This window comes from Malaclemys terrapin, chromosome 3 (genome assembly GCF_027887155.1).
Source record: "Malaclemys terrapin pileata isolate rMalTer1 chromosome 3, rMalTer1.hap1, whole genome shotgun sequence".
NCBI lineage: Eukaryota > Metazoa > Chordata > Testudines > Emydidae > Malaclemys > Malaclemys terrapin.
Window position 1 is genome coordinate 158,616,995 of NC_071507.1, and position 18,961 is coordinate 158,635,955.

Sequence of the window (18,961 nt, forward strand, 5' to 3'; positions counted from 1 at the left end):
TGGTATCTCTGTAATTTTAGAGGGCATGGGGGTTGGTGCTTGCATCTTTTAAAATTTGATTGCATGTCTACTTATAAGGCATTTCCTTTAATCTCTGATTACATCGTCGAAGGAGTATTGCTAGTTTGGGCTGAGATTTAGCTGACGAGGCTTTGCCCTTTGCCTTTTCACCTAAAACCTCATTGTCAGGCTGGATCTAAACAGTGGATGCTAATTTCCTGCACCCAGAAACAAATTTTGAGGGGAGTTGGGTGGAAATGGGGTGAGGTAGGGAGAATTCTTTCCAGTTTTTCCCCCCCCCCGTTTGCCATATTCTGAGCCCAAATCAGAAAGCTGTCCTCCCTCACTAAAGAAGATGGAATCTGAGTACATGGACAAGTATTGCTCAGCCTTTTAATATTTTCTTTCTCTTTGTGTGTTTCCAAGATTTGTGGGCTCTTTTTCCCTTTTTCACAAAGTTGCTATACGGCTGTGGCCAGAGCAGGGTCTCTTTTGGCCTTTATACCACGAGCCTTAATCTCTTGACTAGATCTCCCTCTGCATCCTCCTCCTCTGGATCTAAAGCCTACATTTTGTGTGGGTGTCTTTTCATAAGAATCCCTAACACACCTTGGGAAGAAGGGGAGGTTAGCAGGAACCCTGTTTCTTTCCCGAGGGTGCTAAAAAACTATGTAAACGTGATGGGGAGCAAAGGGGACTTTACGAGGCTTTTTCTTGCAGATTTGGGTTGCTGCAGAACTTACCCCCACGGGATTTGGTTGAATAGCATTCCCCAGACCCTCTCCATGAGGCTATCAGCTCACACCTTTCTGCAGTGGAGGTGTGGTGGCTACATGGGAGAAGGGATGCCCTCAGATGCTGGTCTGACCTTGAGCCCCATGCCTCAAGCCAGCGGATAAATCACCCTTTTCGGAGCCTGCAAAAGCTGCCTCATAGATAGAGCACTACTGTGATTTAGTCTAGCAATTGCAGGTTTGCTGTGCATACCTGAGAGGGAACAGAAGAGTCCCCCAGGGGAGGCATTGCAGCAGCAGATCCAGGTCATTGACACCAACATGCTGCCAACTGGGAAAAGGAGGGTAGAGCTTAAAGTACTTGCTGCTGCCTGAAAGGCTTTAAAAAAAATCAAAGTTGGCAAGAAAGCATCTGGAAGCAAAGCAAACTGCCACTGACTGGTGCTGCAAAGCCAGATGTTCTGGCAGGCTCCATGACAGGGCATGGTCAAGTACTGACTCCAGACTGCAATGGTGAATTGTTTCCAGAAATAGCAGAGAGAAAGGGACAGCTCACATGCAGAACTGCAGGAGATGGTGGGCTGCAGCCATAGATGGTGGAAGCTCAGTTTTAATGGGGAGGAACTAAGGAATAGCAGGATGGGTGCTCTGCAGAGGCTGTTACTGAGACCAAGTTGGAGGAGAGTAGGAAGTGCCAGCTCCAAACTGGAAGGTAGGGGCCTGGCGGTTTGTTTCTCTCTCACCAGCTGCAGGGGTAGCTGGTCCCAGTCCTACCCCAATCACCCTGGTTCCTACTTGCTCTGTAGAGCAATGGCCAGCCCTGTGACAGCCACTTCAGCCCCTCTGGATAATGCTCTTGCTTCTGTCTCCCCATACGACTTATACGTAACATTGGGTCCCAGTATATATAGTGGAACAACTAAGGGAGCAAAAATATAGATCAGCCCACACAATACTTCCAATGCAGGGGTGTTAGCCCCCACTGTCCCTCCCCATTCCACCACGCCTGGCAGTAGATATTTAACACAGCGTGAGGAGCTGAACTGTCATGGTAGGGGAAGATTGCAAAGCTGATAGGAAGATATCATCCTTCCTTACTGCACCATTGATCCAGCCTTCCTGCCGCCGCACAGATCGCTCTGGGGGAAGAGCTCCATGTGGCAGGGGGCTATTCACAATCAGGCCGTGGGATATTCTTACTTTACTTTAAGGATTTTTAGAAACTGAGCATTAACTCTGTGTGCTTTTGTATATACACACACACAACACACTATTATGCTTGTCTAGGGTGCACTGAAACCATAAATAAAGTCCTTCCATAAGTGCCCACTGCCCACCTTGATGGATTTATATTTTCACAACAGCCTGCTCTAAAACTTAACATTGCTCTAGGTCAGCTCTTCATTCAATAGTTAAAAATACCAGTTTACAGTCTGTCTCTTGTAGTCCACTGGTTTGAATCCAGTCTAAGGCAGGAGGGATAAATGTCATTGCCGCATGATAGCATGAAATAAAGTTTTGTTTTCCTAATCTGATTTTCTTTGAATGTACATTACAATAACCAGATTAGTAGTCAGTAGAGGGCAAAGATTGAGTGGGCATGTGGAGACAGTCCTACCTTTGCTGCCTTAGAGTATGTACGCTTTGAGTTGGGCGATGGGATTCCCACCTTGCATAGTCATACTTGTGCTAGCTCTCAAGTTAACAAGCTAAAAACAGAATGCAGCTGTGGAAGTGCAAGCTGAGGAACAAGCTAGACACCTCAAGTACATGGCCATTGAAACCTAGTCACATACTGGGGACAGTTAGCCTGGCCCCCTGCTCATGCAAGTATGTCTCCTTGCGCTGGGAATCACACCCCAGCTTGCAATGCAGACACCCTTAGAAGTAGTCCTTGCAGGCTTAAGACCCATGAACTAGGGTAGCTCTCGGAATGCACTTTTTGCTTCACTTTTTTTCAGTCCCCACACCATCCCCCAAATACTTGAACCCCAAGAAAGGAACAAATGGCCAAATAAAAATGGTGGCAGATCAAATATAAATTTTATATTCACCTAAATATGCGACCTGCAAACTTTCTGAATATGCTTGCCTCTAGTTCAATGTAGTTCAATTTGACAATCCCAGCTACCACCCACACCATTATTTATGCTATTGTTTAAAGTAAAAAAAAAAATAATTTAAGTCAGTCACAGCTGAATTTTCGCTAGATCTTATGCAGTTTTAAAAGATTTAGGAAAGCTAATTTTAAAGATTGTGTTATTATAGCAGCAGTTAGGTGTTAACATTGAATAACAATAGATAAACTTCTACCTGTACTTTTTATATACAATTAAAAATTTTGAAGGCCAGTAAATACAGGCCAGAAAATCTCCAGTACTTAAGCACTTTTCCCACATATCAATAGATAGGGTAACATGTGTATTCTTTAGTTACTACAGGGTACCGTGAGTATTACAAATAGTTATCTAATAGTACACACTAAATTATCTAAATTTAAGTATCACTACTGTACTTGCCAGCCTGAAATATGATGTACCCAAGTCCTGCCCAAATTGTAATCAAAATAGATTTATGGTGTTCAAACCCTTATGGGTGTGGTGACATTTACAAATCCCACATAAAGCCAAAGCAATCAGGCTTTATACAGATGTACTGCAGGCAGCTGAAGGCACAACTTGCTCATCAATCTGGGATCCTAAGGCTTCAGGGCAAGCTCTTCATGACCCTTTACAGCTGCTGCACTGGTCACAGCTCTGCTATTCTCCCCATTTTAATTCCCAGGATACTGGATCCATCACACAAGTGCTGACCCAGTAGCCTTTCTCCATTTTCCCCTTAATATTTCCCTCTCTGCTATCATGTTCTGAGCTGGTGGAAAGCCCACCTGTCTCCCATGTGTGGGGTGCTGAGATCAGTCTTGTGGGCAATCACTATGATGGCCACAGCAAAGAGTGTATTAAAGAAACTCTTTTAATTTACAACCAGTATTTATTTTTAGAAATGTGATATTCACATTCCCACTCCCTTAAGTTGCTTCCTGAGACATCAACCCTCTCCTCCATAAATTAACAAAAAATAATAATTTTGTGAGTTATACATATTCCCCGGGAGAACATTATCTTAAGCCGTTCCATGCCCCGTCACTTATACTACAGCAATGATAACTGTGTTACATGCTAATCAATAATAACTTTGCAGTGCAACAAATTATTTTAAGCCTAAATACCAGTCCTCACCACCTTCACTCCTTGGGTATACAAGGCCCCAAAGTCAATGGAATCAGTGCAGTCAGACAGTGTGGGGAAAGATGGCTCCCCCATCTTTCTCACCCTTGAACTGTGCTCCATAAGGATCTATCCACAGTATTATGAATGGTGGCTCTTGAGTGAGGTTGTGGCCAGTTGCTGCATAATTCCATAGATCTAGCTATTGCACACAGTGTGAAAGGGGGTGCAGTTACCATAGTTGCAGAGGTGCTGCAGTAGTCGCAGAGGAGAGGCTGCACTGCCATTTGGAGACGGGCTTCTGTCTCTTCTCCCTGACAAGCCTGAAAACAGGTTCAGGTTAGGATTTGACCCTAAATGATAAATCCCTTGAGCAGCCACTTGAATAAAGCAGAATCAAAAAGTCTGCTGCAAGATACAAGCATATGTATTTATTTTATAAAATTATTACTGTTTTTTGTGACAAGCAACTAAAATTAAATGTCATCAAATTTTTTGTTTAACTCTTTTGAGAGGAAGGGACTCTTCTCAAATAGAAGTATTAAAATGAATAAATTATTGGCAGAAATTTGACAGAGAACATGAAAAAATGGGTGTTGCCAAACCAACTCTAATGAGATTAATCAATTAATTAAAGTTCCTGAATAGATAAGGCTGTCACAGCTCTGACATTCACATGGCAGATGTGACAGTTAAGAAACAAGTCAATGGATAAATAAAAGGCTGACACTGAAGTCAGAGGCTCAAAATGATGGCTTGTCAGAGCCCTAAAACCTAGCAGTAGGTTCCATTTTGGAAAGTTTCCTGACTGCCAGTCTGGCTAATCAGAAGGCCCCAAGGAATGCTACCCGTGGATTGTCTTCCAAGGAGACTTAGGATCTTACGAATAGCACACTACTAAGAGCAGACAACTGATGTGCAATGGTACTGGGATGAAGGCCTCTGTCTATGCCTTTTTGGAGAAAGTGCAGAATGGTTGGCATTCCTGAATTTGCATTGTGCTCTTGGTACCACTTGTTGAATCTGGATCACACGGAGGATTACCCTTTTAGTGTTGATACTCTCCTAGATGAAAATAATGTCTTAATGACTATGAAGGTCAGGTTGAGACCTTTTAGTGCCTCCCTTTCAATTGTCAGGCTGTTAGTTAAAATTGTTTGGGGTCTGGATGAAGAAGACGACTTTGTGAGAGGATGTCTGGTCTCCATGGATGGTGGAGTGCGGGCTCCAATGTCAGCTCTATCAGGTTTGAGAATCAAGGTCTCCTTGGCCAATGGGAAGTTATCAGTATTACTGTTGCCTGTTCTTTTATTTTCTGGACCACTTTCCCAAGTAACAGAGAGTGGAATCATGTAAAGTAGGCCCCGAGGCCAACTGGGTGATAAGGCATCTGTCCCCATGGATCTGTGGTCTGCTTCCCTTGTGAAGTATTTTGGCCTCTTCGCATTTGTATGATTTGCGAACAGATTGGTTGAAGGGAGACTGAAAGATGAAACTGAAAATCTCCAGAGTCGGGCACCATTTGAAGTTGTTGATCCTGCACCAGCTGAGCCTGTCTTTCGTTCAGATTCCATGTGATGTGGATCGCTCTGGGAAAAAGGAGGAACTGTTCTGCCCACTTCATTATATCCACTGCGTCCACACACAGTGCTAGACTCCTTATTGTCCCTTGGTTGTTTAAATTTGTGACCACTATCATATTGGCATATTGAACCAGGACATGGTTTCCCCTTAGAGGGACTGGCACTTTTGTAGAGCTGGCTTGACTGCTCTCAGCAGCTTAGGATGAGAGCCTTTTCATCCTCACTCCAGAGGTCCTGAGCTGTTTGGGTCTCCGAGCAAGCTCCCCAGCCCTCCAAGCTGGCGTCAGTTGCAAGGACTAAAGGATCTGGAAGGCAGATAAGCATGACTTTGTAGTTATATTCATGGGCTGACCGCACTTGTAAGGAGTTGAGCATCTGTGTTGGAATCAGTACTTGATCTTTCATGTGTTCCAAGGAGTGGTCCCACACCTTTAGTGTGAATGCTTGAAGATTTCTGATGTGTGATTACTCCATGGAGTAATCTCTAGTCATGACACCAGGAGTACTAGAAGTTGGAGGCAGCTCTGGAGCAAGAAAATAAATTCCTGGATGGAACCAGAGAACTTTTCTTGTCACTAATGATGAAGCCATGAATCTGAAGGAGATTCAATGTTCAAGACATGGCCCTATACAATGCTGACTGTGATGCAGCTCTGATCAGGATGTTGTCCAGGAAGGACTACAGGTGAGCTCCCTGCTACTCAAGTCTGGCTATTATCACCACCAGCATTTTAGTAAATACCTGGGGGGCCAAAGGCAGGCCAAATGGGAATGTTAGGTACTAATAAGGTTTCCTGCTGTATGTGAACCTCAGAAGTCTGTGGTGGCACAGTCTGATAGGGACAAGGAGATATGCATCTGCTAAATCTACTGAAGTAATGAAGTACCCCCATGACAGAGAAGGTCATTTTCTTCATCCACTTGTTGAGCCTTCTGAGATTGCAAATGGCTCTAATATCCCCCCCATGAACTTCTGTAAAATGAAAAAGATGGCATGGAACCTAGAGAACCTTTCATCTGAAGGAACACTATCATTCCCATATCCAGATCGCAGCCAGAGATGCTTGGAAGGTAACTGAGGAGGCTTTGAAGCCCCTTTTTTGAGCGTGGCCTCCATCTTTCTACCCACGGGGTATCCTTCTGAGGGAATAACCATAACCCTGGTGAGGTATGTCACAGCAGCATCCATCTTCGGTAGCTCAGCAATAGAGCCCTTTTGTTCTTGAATGTCACAGAGCCTGAGGACACTCTTGTTAACGTGCTTGCCCTTGTCAGACTTGTTCCATTCATCCCTAATCACTTCATCAAATGAGGAATAAAGGGGTACCTGCAGCCTCATGAGAGGATTTTGAGGGGAGAAATTTACACTGAGACTCACTCTCAGGAACCTGCTCAGGTTTCAGAGCCAGACAACTCACCCTCCTCAGTGGATGAGAGGGAAGAGAACTTAGCTCCTGGAGTTTTTCTGCTTTTTCTTTCAATATTTAGGCTTTTTTTATTTAACCTTTTTTGCGGGCTTTGGGAGCATAGCTTTCATGAAGTCTTATGAGACTTATCTTTTTTAGGGCCTGTAGCCCTCGAGAGGTCTGTCTCTGAATCCTCACACACGGAGTCCCATTCCCCCTGGGAGGAGAGAACTCAACATCAGAGTCCTCCTGGTCAGCTTGGGAAGGAGGGAGGTTGATTAGAAGCCCTGTTTCTTTCCCCAGAGTGCTCAGGACCCACTTTAAAACTTGGGGGAGGGAGGGCTCAGTTTTGAAGGGGTCCCCTGGGACTTATCCATCAACTCAAATGCTCAGAGTCCTCCTTGCTTCTGGAGTCTTATCCAGCTCTGCATTGGCATGCCTGGTCCATTTTTCCCCTGGTGGTATGGCAGCTGCTTCAGAAGGTCAGGTACCACACCCTCCTGTCCGACTTGTAGTTCTGGGATTTAACAGAGTTATGGACAGACGGCTGGGTACATCTGCTGAGCCTGGGAAAGCTGCCTTATATATAGAAAACCACTTGGTGCTTTCTTGATCACTCTGCTAGGCCTTTAAAGGACAGAGGAGCTGGCAGGGAGATGCTGCAGTGGAGGCTCAGGGACAGTTAAACCCCTGAGTTAACTGATCAGTAGAGGAGGAAGAATACTAGTCCCCACTGCCCAAAACACTAGACAGAAAAGTTAAAAAAGAAAGGAGTAAAGATGGTAGCAAAATAAACCACCGTCTGCTGCAGTGGAGGCAGATAATCTGGCAGCAAGCCAGAGCAGAAGGGGCATGGCCAAACTATACGGCACCAAAACATGGATCCACCTCTCTTAACTGCAGAGAGGAGAGCAGCCCAGACAGCCAGAATTGTCATGGATGCTGAGCTGCAGAAGCAGAATTATCTTCATTGAAACTAACATGCAAAAGCATCAAAAACTGATGTTTTGTCGTATCAATATATTATGCCAGGCTTACTGTGGAAACAGCAGATGTAAAATGGATGCACATCCTAGTTTTGTACTTTTGTTTCCTTTATTATTGTGCAATTTTCATGCAAGGCTTTGCAAAATGTGTATACCACTTACTTCAACCCCAAGATGAGAGGGTATTTGCATAGTACAAGTTGTGCAGGGTAACAGGTCCAGTAAATAAAAATATCAAACTATAAATCCATATTCTCACATTTGATTTAAAATGACGTGTGTTCATGGGAAAGATTTAGTGAGACCGGTATCAATCAACATACAATGAACCATTAGATTTAAACAGATCATTCTATTTTTTGCACATGGTAGGTAAAGTAATTCACCTTTCTCTCAAACTGAACTTGTATGACATGTCCTGCACATTCCCAGCTTGTGAACTGTTCCATGACTGAGATGGTGAAACTCTGCCTCATTTGCTGCAGACTTATAAAACCAATGTTAAAAACATTCATTCCCCACTGTAACTCCATTAAAGTCAATGCAGTTCTCCTGGGATGCATGTGATCTACTCAAAATAAAGAATCAGACTGAGTTTCTCTAACAGAGAAATTAGTCATTCATGAATTTAATCCTAACGAACTCATCACTGGTAGGTGATTTCATTTTTAAGCATGATGAATCACAATAAAAAAATACCATATTTAATTTTCTTACATTTTAATGTCAATTTTACTGATAAAAGGCTACAGAGGGGGAAAGCGCCTGTTTGATAGAACTGTCATTTATATCTATTACAGACAAGAAAAACTACATTAGAAGAAAATTAAGTTGCAAAGTCAAGCACTCAAATGTTAGGAAATGCAAGTGTTAAGGTTACCGTTCCAACCTCAATTTGGCACCCATTGTGTGCATGCATAATGATAGTCCTTAATTTCATGACCACATACTATTTTCCTGCCTCATCCCATGAACAGAATAAGCAGTGCAGTTATTTCTTCTCTTGTCCCCCACCTCAATTCCTGCCCATGTTCTCCCCTCCCTACTTCTATTCCCCCTGCCCCCATCTCCAGCTCCTGCCCTCCCATAATCCCCAGCTCCTTTCCTTAGCAACTATGCCCCACTCCTGTCTTCTGCCCGTCCTCCCAGTCTTGGCTCCTGCTGCTAACACAACTGCTGTTCTCCATTTCTTCACCCTCCTCCACACTGTTCTTCACCCCTCTGCTTTCAACTCAGGCTGTTCCTTTTCCTCCTCCTCCATGCTGCCTGGATGTAGAAGAAACATGGAGAGCACATCTTCCTCCTCAGGCCCTGTGCCTGGTGCCACAGCAGTCCCAGGGAGAAGCAACTGTAAGGGACTTGAACCCCTTGGATGAGGCATGCTCAGATGTGCTGGGGATAGCACATGCACAATCTGGTTGCAGACAGGAAGGGATAAGGCACGTTCAGTCAGTGAAGACAGAATCTTCAGGGAATTTAGCTTCTAAATTCTAGCAAGCCTCTGCTGAGCACTTTTAAATTGAAATTTTTCTGGGACTTATAACTTGGCCACATTTGGACAGTTTTTCAGGGACTGCACAACACATTGTGGATATGAGGGCAATCTTTCCAATCTCCCCTTCCACCTTGCCAAATTTCAAATCCCTGCTCCAAAGTGTGGCAACAGAGCTTCTCAAGCAGTTGTAAGACTTTAACACAGGCCAAAAATAATAATAATAATACATTTTCCCTAATCTCATTCTCAGAAATAGCTGAAATACATTATTAAAAAAAATGCTGACAGAGGCACACCCCCAACATGGAAAATTTCAGCTTGAATGGTTTGAGTCTGGTAAAGTTACAAGAAATTGAAAAGAGGGTATTAAAATGAAGTGTCAGGACACCTTAACTATATGAGTTGCTACCTAAACCATCTCAAAGTAAAATCTATTTGACATCAAGTTAATTTATCTCCACAGGTGACTTTCTATGTATATCCTTAGTAAATGGATTTGTACAACTACGCTACAGCCTTGGCGACAAGATAGTCATCTTACAGTCTCTTCAAAACGTATGTACAAATGGAAGTACATGGCATTTCCTTAAAGCAGGAAGAGTAGGTAATGAAGGTTACCTGGATCTGGATGGCATCAACATTACCCAGAAAGCCAGTGCTGGAATGACTGCCCTCGACATAAACACAGATTTCTATGTCGGAGGAGTGTCATCCTTAAATCTGGTCAATTCAATGGCAATAGAGAATGAACCCATAGGTTTCAGTGGGTGTATACGAGAAATTATTATAAACCACAGAGAACTAAAACTCACTGAGACAGACCCTAAAGATGGTTCCAATGTAGGTGACTGTGATGGAACTGTTTGCGGGTACACAGTGTGCAAAAATAATGGTAAATGTCAAGTTCAAAACTCAGGCTTTTCTTGCTTATGTCCTCAACCCTGGACAGGGAACACATGTGAACAATCCGTTTATTGTTCACAGAATGTGTGTCTGCACCAGGCTCTTTGTATTCCTGATCCCATTTTATTTTCATACAGTTGTGCATGTACACTAGGATGGTCAGGTAGATACTGTGACAATGAAATCTCATTTTCTACAGCAAAATTTGCAGGTAATTCATACATCAAATACATGGATCCTCATTATGGAAAGAGAGACCTCAGATTTACCAGTGTATCTCTAAATTTTACTACTAGTCAGAGTGAAGGCTTAATTTTATGGATGGGAAAAGCTGAAAATGAAGACAATGATTTCCTTGCAGTTGGTCTTACTAATGGGACCTTGAAAGTTGTGGTTAATCTTGGAGAAAAAATCTCTGTCCCTTTAATTCACAGTAAACATTCCCTTTGTTGCAAGAGATGGCATTTTGTCACCATAGCTCAAAACCAGACTTCTATTAAAGTGTACCTTGATGAATATCTGGTTCTCTTTGAAGATATTGATCCACAAAGAAAATACATTGCTCTAAACTATGGAGGCATTTGCTATTTTGGGGGGTTTGAACTTGGCAGAAAAGTAAACATCGTCACTTCAGGGCTTTTTAGTCAGGAGCTAGTTGGTAAAATTAAAGATGTTGTACTCTTTCAAGATTCTAAAACAATCCAATTAATTAAGGCAGAAGGCTACAATGTTTATGATGGAGATCGGGATTAACTGAAAAAAATTAGGGATAAACCCCCCCACATGAACAGATGAGTAGGTTTATGCTCCACTCTGTCTACTGGCTAGTAATATTAGAAAGACTCCTTTTTAGTAATATGCTTAGTAGTATTACGCACATGCTGTAACTACTTGCTTGCTACTATAAACTACCTAACTTTTTATATGGTTGGGTGAATAGCACAGATGAAAAATGGTCGAATTTACTTATGCTACTAATCTCATTTCTAGATACTGTTTTGAAAACAGGAAACTTTGATTTTATAAGTTTATTTTGCGTGAGACAGTTTTGTACTCTGAAAGTGAGTTTACAAGAAGAACTGCCCTGAGAAATGTTTAAATTACTCCCTCCTTTCCAGTTTCTTTAGCCCAGCATTCTCAAGTACACTGTATTAGTAAAGAAATAGAAAGGCAGACATCAGAAACCAGTTCTCAGGGAGGGTGATGGAGTACAGGTTGCCTAGTTTTACCTGGAATTCCTGGAAACCAACTGGCAATAGTATACAAAAAATTAACTACATTTTCCTGAGTTTTATTTCACACACACAAATCTGTCTACTACTGTCATCCAGAATTCAGTACTTTTCCCATTTATTTTAATACCAGAAAGTTTATCCAAGTCTTAGTTTCTCTTACAAATTGCCTGTAAAGCATGAAAAAGTCAGCATTTGTGGAATAACTTCATGCATACACAGCATTTCATAGGAAAACACTGGAGTTTTCCTTCAGTGTAGGTTCAGATTTTCCAAGATGTCTAGGGGATATAGCCACACATCTCCCTGAAGTTCAATCCTCGTGTCAACTTAAAACCTCAACCATAGATAAAACCCCAAAGTAAACAAGTTTAATTCATTTTGCAAATGCCTAGTTATCATTACTTTAATGATCAGTACTTTAATCAACAAGAAATAAAACAGATACTTGTGTTATATTTAATGTGCTCAGTTATGATATGGCCTCCAAAGCCATTTAAATTTTTAATTTCAATCGACTGCTATTAATTTACTGTATAAATAAAATGTTTACATCAAAACAAAAGTGGTGGATTTCTACCTTCTTCCCTTTTATTACAGCTCAGGATCAAGCTCTCTTCTCATATTAGAAATTAACTATATATACACACACACACACACATATATATACACACTCTGTACTCAACTGCAGAGAAGAGAAATTACATGGATTTATTTCAAGATACAAATCCAGCTACTCAACAAGAATCATATAAGTAAAAGGCTGGATGCCTTCTAAGGAGACAATATAAATAATTTAAATCTATCTGAAGTACTCAGTGACACGCCAAATTTCCAGGCCCATTTCAGGATACATATAAAGCAGCAATGTCTCCCCTATTCATCAAACTATTTCTTAAATATTAAGGGACAACAGTCAATACTGTGGGACAGACACTTGCTTGGTCCACTTCTTTATGCTGCTCAGGCAATGCAAAGGGAGCGGAAACTGCTCACAAGTCCTTTGCTGGGGATTTCTCCAGTGTAAGGTTGTCCTCAATGAGCACAGAGGTTCCTATGCCTCACACTTCCCAGTAGAGATATCAGAAATAGAGAGAAGAGTAGCTGAAGAATATTGCTTTCCAGCTACCCCCCAATGGACTGTTGCCATTTAGCAAGTTAAAGAAGCCTACTAGGATAACTGGAGCCAAGAAGCAGGGAGGAGTAACAGGTATATTAGGGAGGTTATTGGTTCTCAGCTATTCCTCTTTCCCAGGCTCTCTCTTGGTGGGAGGGGAAGGGAGCCATCTATCCTGCTCTCTTCCCCAAGTCTCCCAGAGCCTAGCAGCTAGCCAGACAATGGAGTAACCAGTTACTCTCTCCCCTTCTCCCACCATGTGATGCAGCAGGGGAACAGTTAACAGCTGCTCACAGCACTCCCAGCTCACACCTGAGGAACTCCCATGGCTACAGGGGAGAATATGGGAGGCAAACTGGGGAGGCAGCACCCTATACTACCACTCTATAGTGATGAGACGTATTCAAACATTTCAGTTTAGAACTGAAGGGCAGGACTCTGGGAACAGATTTCCCAGTCATCATCAACTAAAAATGTTCTTAATACAGGTGTCTTTGAAAGCCACAATTGAGAGCTACACGGTGGATACCACTGTTACCCTATATCCACTGACCCAGTTTTTGAAAATGTGATGCAGCATGGGCCAAGCTATCATGTTCACAAATTACCTTTTCAAGCAAACCATCTTAACATAATTAGGCATGCTAATTTTTTTTAAAGGGTAGCAGTTCAGTTTTACTGGTACTGAATTATTTTTATGATACAAACAGAATATGAGGTGGCTTGTGAGTACCAGCAGATTGGGAAGAAGACTACTACTAGGCAGATTAAAAGAAAGCCTATACAACAGACATCTAGTACAGATATTGAAATTATTTAAATCTTAATCCCATAAACAAAATCACCACTTTAAATCAGAATATAAATCTAATAAACACAAAACATTACCTACTTCAAAATGAATATAAAGGAATGGTATTATGCATATAGACCCCCAAAGGAAAAGGATATTTAAACTTAGATTTCTTGGCCGAGAGAACCCAATTTGTTGACATGCTAAGCAACACCACAATGCTTGCAATTTATTACCACCCATGAAATTAATAGCCCAACCACCACTTCAATTATTGAACCAATTTTGAACAGAATGATTTGAGTCCTGTAGTCCATAGGCCATGTAGGATTCTTAAATTAACGTTTTAAATATGGCTTTCAGTTCCTAATTTAGTTGAGAAATTATTTTGTGAATCTTCAGAGCTATTGGCCTAGGAATAATTATACAATAAAAGCTACCACCACCTTTATTTGGTATAAAACATTTTTAATTTTAACCTTATTTAATTTGGCTGTAAAGCTATGTGCAATGTCTGCAAATAAGAAGCTACTTTTAAATATATGACCAATTAAAAAAGTTAACAATTATTGTCTTTTAATCACATATCTGTTATTGGAAAGAAGAGGTTTATTCTACACCAAAGTGCAAAAAGCTGTGTTCATAGGTAAGGCAATGTATTCAAACTTCTTTATACACAATATTCTTAAGTAAAAATAATTAGACCAAATACTGCAAAATAGTATGATGGACAGAATAATGTAATGGTAGACTATTTGTTTTTCAAAAGCAGATTCAACAAAATGAGCAATATATTGTATTTTTTTTTTTGAAAGTATAAGAGTAATATTTTGGTTTAAAAAAAAGTATCAGTGGATGCCAGTCACCATAAAATCTGAACTGCTCTGTTTATTAAAAGCCCTGACATGGTCAAAAAAAAAAAAAAAAAATCACTAGTCATTAAGTGTAAAGCAAAGCTACAAGAGTCATTCTACATCTTGTTTGTTGTATTGTTTAGTCTACTGCTTCATACCTATGAAATCAAACACACAAAGTATGTGAGAAAGTTTTATCATTTTTAGAATCAAAATATCCCTTAAAATATTTACATTTTACAGTAAAAAGGATAGCAAAACACAAGATAATGTACAAGCTTAGGTATTCAAGTTTTTGAAGCATGAAAAATTATGGGAAAATTAACTGACTAGTAACAAATCAAAGTTTAAAGAATATAGTTTAAAAATGTTCTTATTAAAACAAGTGCAGTTTAAAGCAATAACATTTGGACAGCTCAGCCTTCTAATTTCTGGTCACAAACTGCTTCAGATGCTTGGGAAATACTTGATTACTACTGGAAATAATGCTGAATTCTTTTATTGTATTACTGAATCATTAAAAAAACTTCACACTACTCAACGTATGTTGTATTTTGTGTTGTAATGTATGAGGGATACTAAGACTCTGCTACAGTCCTCAAAAACAGTGCAATTTAAAAACAAGGCTATTATGTGAAATTCATTTTTAAATTTACTGGAGCATCTTAAAACAGAAGAGAGCACAAATTACCAAAGGCAGCAACTATAATGCATACTTGACTAAAGCCAACTTCATCAACTAAGAAATTTCTAAGCCTTTATTGCATATTAATAAAAGAAATCTTTAAAATTTTGAATATACAGCAATGTAAAATTCTGAAAAATATTAAACTATTTCTAGGTATAGTCGGTATAATGTAAAAGAAGATGAGTATTGGTACACAGCTTTGTACCAAAACACAGACTTGTTTTTGCAAAACACCAACAATGAATAAAAAAAGATGGCACAATCCTAGCAGGCATTTTTACAAAACTTTAGGACACAACTAACAATTATTTAAATAGGATTTTGAAAGACTGCCTGCTCTTTTTACCTTTTGCTTTTAGCTCTGTCATTGTGGTCCCTGTCTTTGTGATGTCTGTCTCTGTTCTTTTCACTTTCTCGTTCTCTATGTCTCTCCCTACTTTTCTCCCTCTCTTTATCCTTTTCATGAGAATGTTCTTCACTTTTAGGTTTATCTATCTTTTTTTCTGGATTTCTACTCTCCCTAGAGGATTTTCCATCAGATCCCCTATCACTGTGTGAAAGTCGTAACCTCTCTTTGTCTCTATGTCCTTCCTCTCTGCTTTTTTTCTCCCTCTCTTTTTCCTGGTTTCTGTCTTTCCGTCTATTCCTTTCAGAATCCTGTTCCCAGTATTTTTCACTGTTGCACTCTTTTTCATGTCTGTCTTTCTTTTGGTGGTGGGATTCACTATAAAACCTTTGTCTATGCTGATCAGTTTTTCCCCTACTGAACCCTCTCTCTAAATGTTGTTCTTGTCTGCCCCAAGGGTCACTATGGCGTCTTTCTGGTCTCTTATTGTCTTTACTCTGATAAAAGTTTTCTGGCCCTGGAAATCTTGATTGTTTATGAGCCAGCGATGGCCCTTGCACAATGGGTCCAACGTAATTTGGTGGCTGACCTGATAAATGAACAACAGGTGGCCATGGCATCATAGGATTTTGAGCAAAACCAAAACCTGGAGGAGGAAGAAGTGGAGGTGGTAGATGAGGAGGAAATCCAAACATGGGGCTGTTCTGGGGGGGGAAGTTAGGAGGTGAAAGTGTTTGAAACTGAAATCCAGGTAAATTAGATTTAAGATGCTGAAAATTGTGCTGCTGAGGTCTAACTGGTGAGAAGTTTCCACTCATAACTGGGCTGGGGACTTTGGAAGTGAATTCAGAATGAGAAGAATTTTCTTTTTCAAAATGAGATGAGGTTATTGCTGGTCCTCTTCTAAATGAGTGCACTGTTTCAATATTTTTCATCGGTGTATCTTCCTGTAAGTGTTTTGTCTCTTCCATTTGTGAAGCACATACATTATCTGTTTTAGTTGGAGCAGAGGTACACTGCATCTCAGATGTCTGACTACCACTTTGATACACGTTTAAGCCCTTTTCTCCCGACTGTTTATTTTCCATCTCCATTTGCTCACTTCCAGAGATGTCTGATTGTATATTTTGTCTTTCTTCATTTCTGTTAGTGTCCCCTTCCTTATTTTCTGAAGCATTAATCTGTTGGCTTCGTCCAGCTGCTTGTCTTGGGTCCCTTTTAAGATTAATGAACTGTGGAGATTTGGAAGTATTAGCAATTATACTTTCAGCAGAACCTATGTTAACATTGTTATCACCACTTGCTTTACCTGCATTTGATGAGGAAGAAGAGAAGCTAGAATTTGTGGTCCTTTTGCTTTCTTGCAAAACATTCTCTGTGTCATACAGCTGCCACTTTGGATCATTTTCTTTACACTCCTCAGTTTCCTTGCTCTGTGATTGAACAGATAAGTTTGTTAAAAATGCTTCTGTAGAAACATCTGGTGGTTTTCCCTTAAGACTTAAACTTATCAGAGTTCCTACAGTTCCTGCAGAACATGAGGTCCCTGCAACTGATGTGTCCATTGTTACTGTAACATCAGTGGATTCTTGTGAATCATCTAGTCTAGTCTTAGTTTCTATAGCTTCATCAGCAGTTTCTTCAGCAACATTCATTTTTTCTTCTTTTAAGCTTGTTTGTTCAGCAAATAAAGGCATTTCTTGACTAGCACACTGGTCCACCACTGACTGATGGTGTTCATATATCTGTCCTGTAGTACCCAAAAGACTTTGAAGAATATCATCTACAGGCAGTGGTTTATTTGCTAGTTCAAGAGTAGAAGACTGATTTTCCCATCCAACAAGAACTCCAGGAAGAAATCTCAGTGGCTTTGGTGGCTCATGTTTGATGCTTTCTACTACAGGTTCAATAACTGCTGGCATTTCTTCTGTATTAGATTGTTGAGGCTTATTTCTCTGCTTATGTAACACAGTTGTGAAGGAATTAAAAAAATCATTTTCTTCCTCCTCTTCTTCTACTACTACTTCAGTACTAGAGACATCAGGCTTGCTCGATTTGCTTTTTTTTTCTGGAGGCAAGTTACTCGGGGCATTTTCAGGGATTTCATCCACAACGCTAGTGCTAGCACTAATCTGTCTCTTCATTTTTTGACGAATTATCAAACCCAACAACAGATTCGGTCGATGTATTTCAATCCCTGCATAAAATCATAAAAAGCAATTAATAAATGAAATACATTTATCTGGAGACAATCATTTTAATAAAAGGATAACCTATCATATGTCTATAGTATTCTTTGGGTCCCATCAGCCCCCCTCACCCAAAAGAGCTGTTCTATGTGAAAAATCAGTTACACTTCTTCACGCTTCTTAAACGATGTAGCAAGGACTGCTTCCCAGTATGCTCTCTCCTGTATCTAAAGGTACTGTATGTTTCAAAGGCATAAGGCAACCAGACAGCTGGCTCAAGCAGTGCACCTCATTTTCATGCCATTGCCTCATAGGAGGCAAATTCTGCCCATCAGGTAGTTTGGGATAACTTAGGTTCCCTTAAAAATGTGGGTCTCCTTTTAGCAATCTGAGTCAAACATATGGGCAATGATAATGCAAGCTTACCATCAACTCTGCAGAACAATGCACCATATTAAAACATAGCAAAAGGTTTAATTTCGGATATTTTTAAATATACCTAAAATGAGCATAAGTAAACTTGATATCCAGAAGGACTGGCTTAAATATAGGTAATGGCTATCCTACAATCAAAACACAAACACTGTCAATCTCTTGCCCTCATATTTAAATGAATTTAGCCCAGGGAAATCCTTCAAAAATAAAAATGAACAACACTCAAATATCTTGGCCCAGATCCCCAGCCCTACTACAGCAGAAAGGGGACATAAAATCCACCTTAACTAGTTACTTGGGTTCCCCCCAATTCAAAGTAGAGGTAATCCTTTGGTGGCACAAACTCCCCTTTCCAGGACTCCAGCATAATCAGAATGGCCAAGCAAAAGCAGGTATGGTTGGAACATCAGTGTTTTCATTAAGAAGAAAACTGAATATAAAAATAGCATAACAAATACATAATTTTTCAAAGGATCAATGTCAAGGTTGTTCAGCCTAAAAAAAAAAAACAGCTCTACACAAAAATGTCTTACCATAAAGAATATATGTATATATTTTTAGGTTGGCTAAGCCTTGCTACTATGTAAATAAGTAAAAATTTCAAATGCCTGACTTGGAATGCAAAATCTAAGTATACAGCTTGTCATTCTGTAACTAATATTCATGTATACAAGTGCTAACTGATTTTTTAGCATAGAATTTCTCACAAGTTTCACTTAAATAATAATGATTCAATTGAGGTTTATTCAGATTTTTGCATGTGTAGGGATTCACAATATTAACTTCCAGAATAAAGAAGTGAAACAAATAGACCTTAAAGGGAAGAATGCCAGCTGTTCTACTGAACATTCTATGCCCAACAATCATTTCCCCAAATGGGAACAGAGAATCATAGAATCGTAGGACTAGAATGGACTTCGAGAGGTCTTTTAGTTCAGTGCCCTGAACTCACGGCAGGACTAAGTATTATCTA

At 40.3% G+C, this 18,961-nt stretch overlaps 2 protein-coding genes across 7 annotated transcripts in view; one reads left to right on the plus strand and one right to left on the minus strand.

Moving 5' to 3' along the window:
• Positions 1–14,244, plus strand: part of LOC128834279 (protein eyes shut homolog) — a 104,112-nt gene extending 89,868 nt beyond the window's left edge. The window contains exon 9 of the mRNA XM_054022888.1: positions 9,895–14,244. Within this exon, the coding sequence (XP_053878863.1) occupies positions 9,895–11,087 (1,193 nt within the window). The 3' untranslated portion in view covers positions 11,088–14,244. The remainder of the gene's footprint in view (positions 1–9,894) is intronic.
• Positions 14,245–14,510: 266 nt separating this feature from the next.
• PHF3 (PHD finger protein 3) overlaps positions 14,511–18,961 on the minus strand; it is a 71,180-nt gene continuing 66,729 nt past the window's right edge. For all 6 annotated transcript variants that reach the window (XM_054023531.1, XM_054023533.1, XM_054023530.1 and 3 more), the window contains one exon: positions 14,511–17,561. In XM_054023531.1, coding sequence (XP_053879506.1) covers positions 15,361–17,561 — 2,201 coding nt within the window. In that variant the 3' untranslated portion in view covers positions 14,511–15,360. The remainder of the gene's footprint in view (positions 17,562–18,961) is intronic.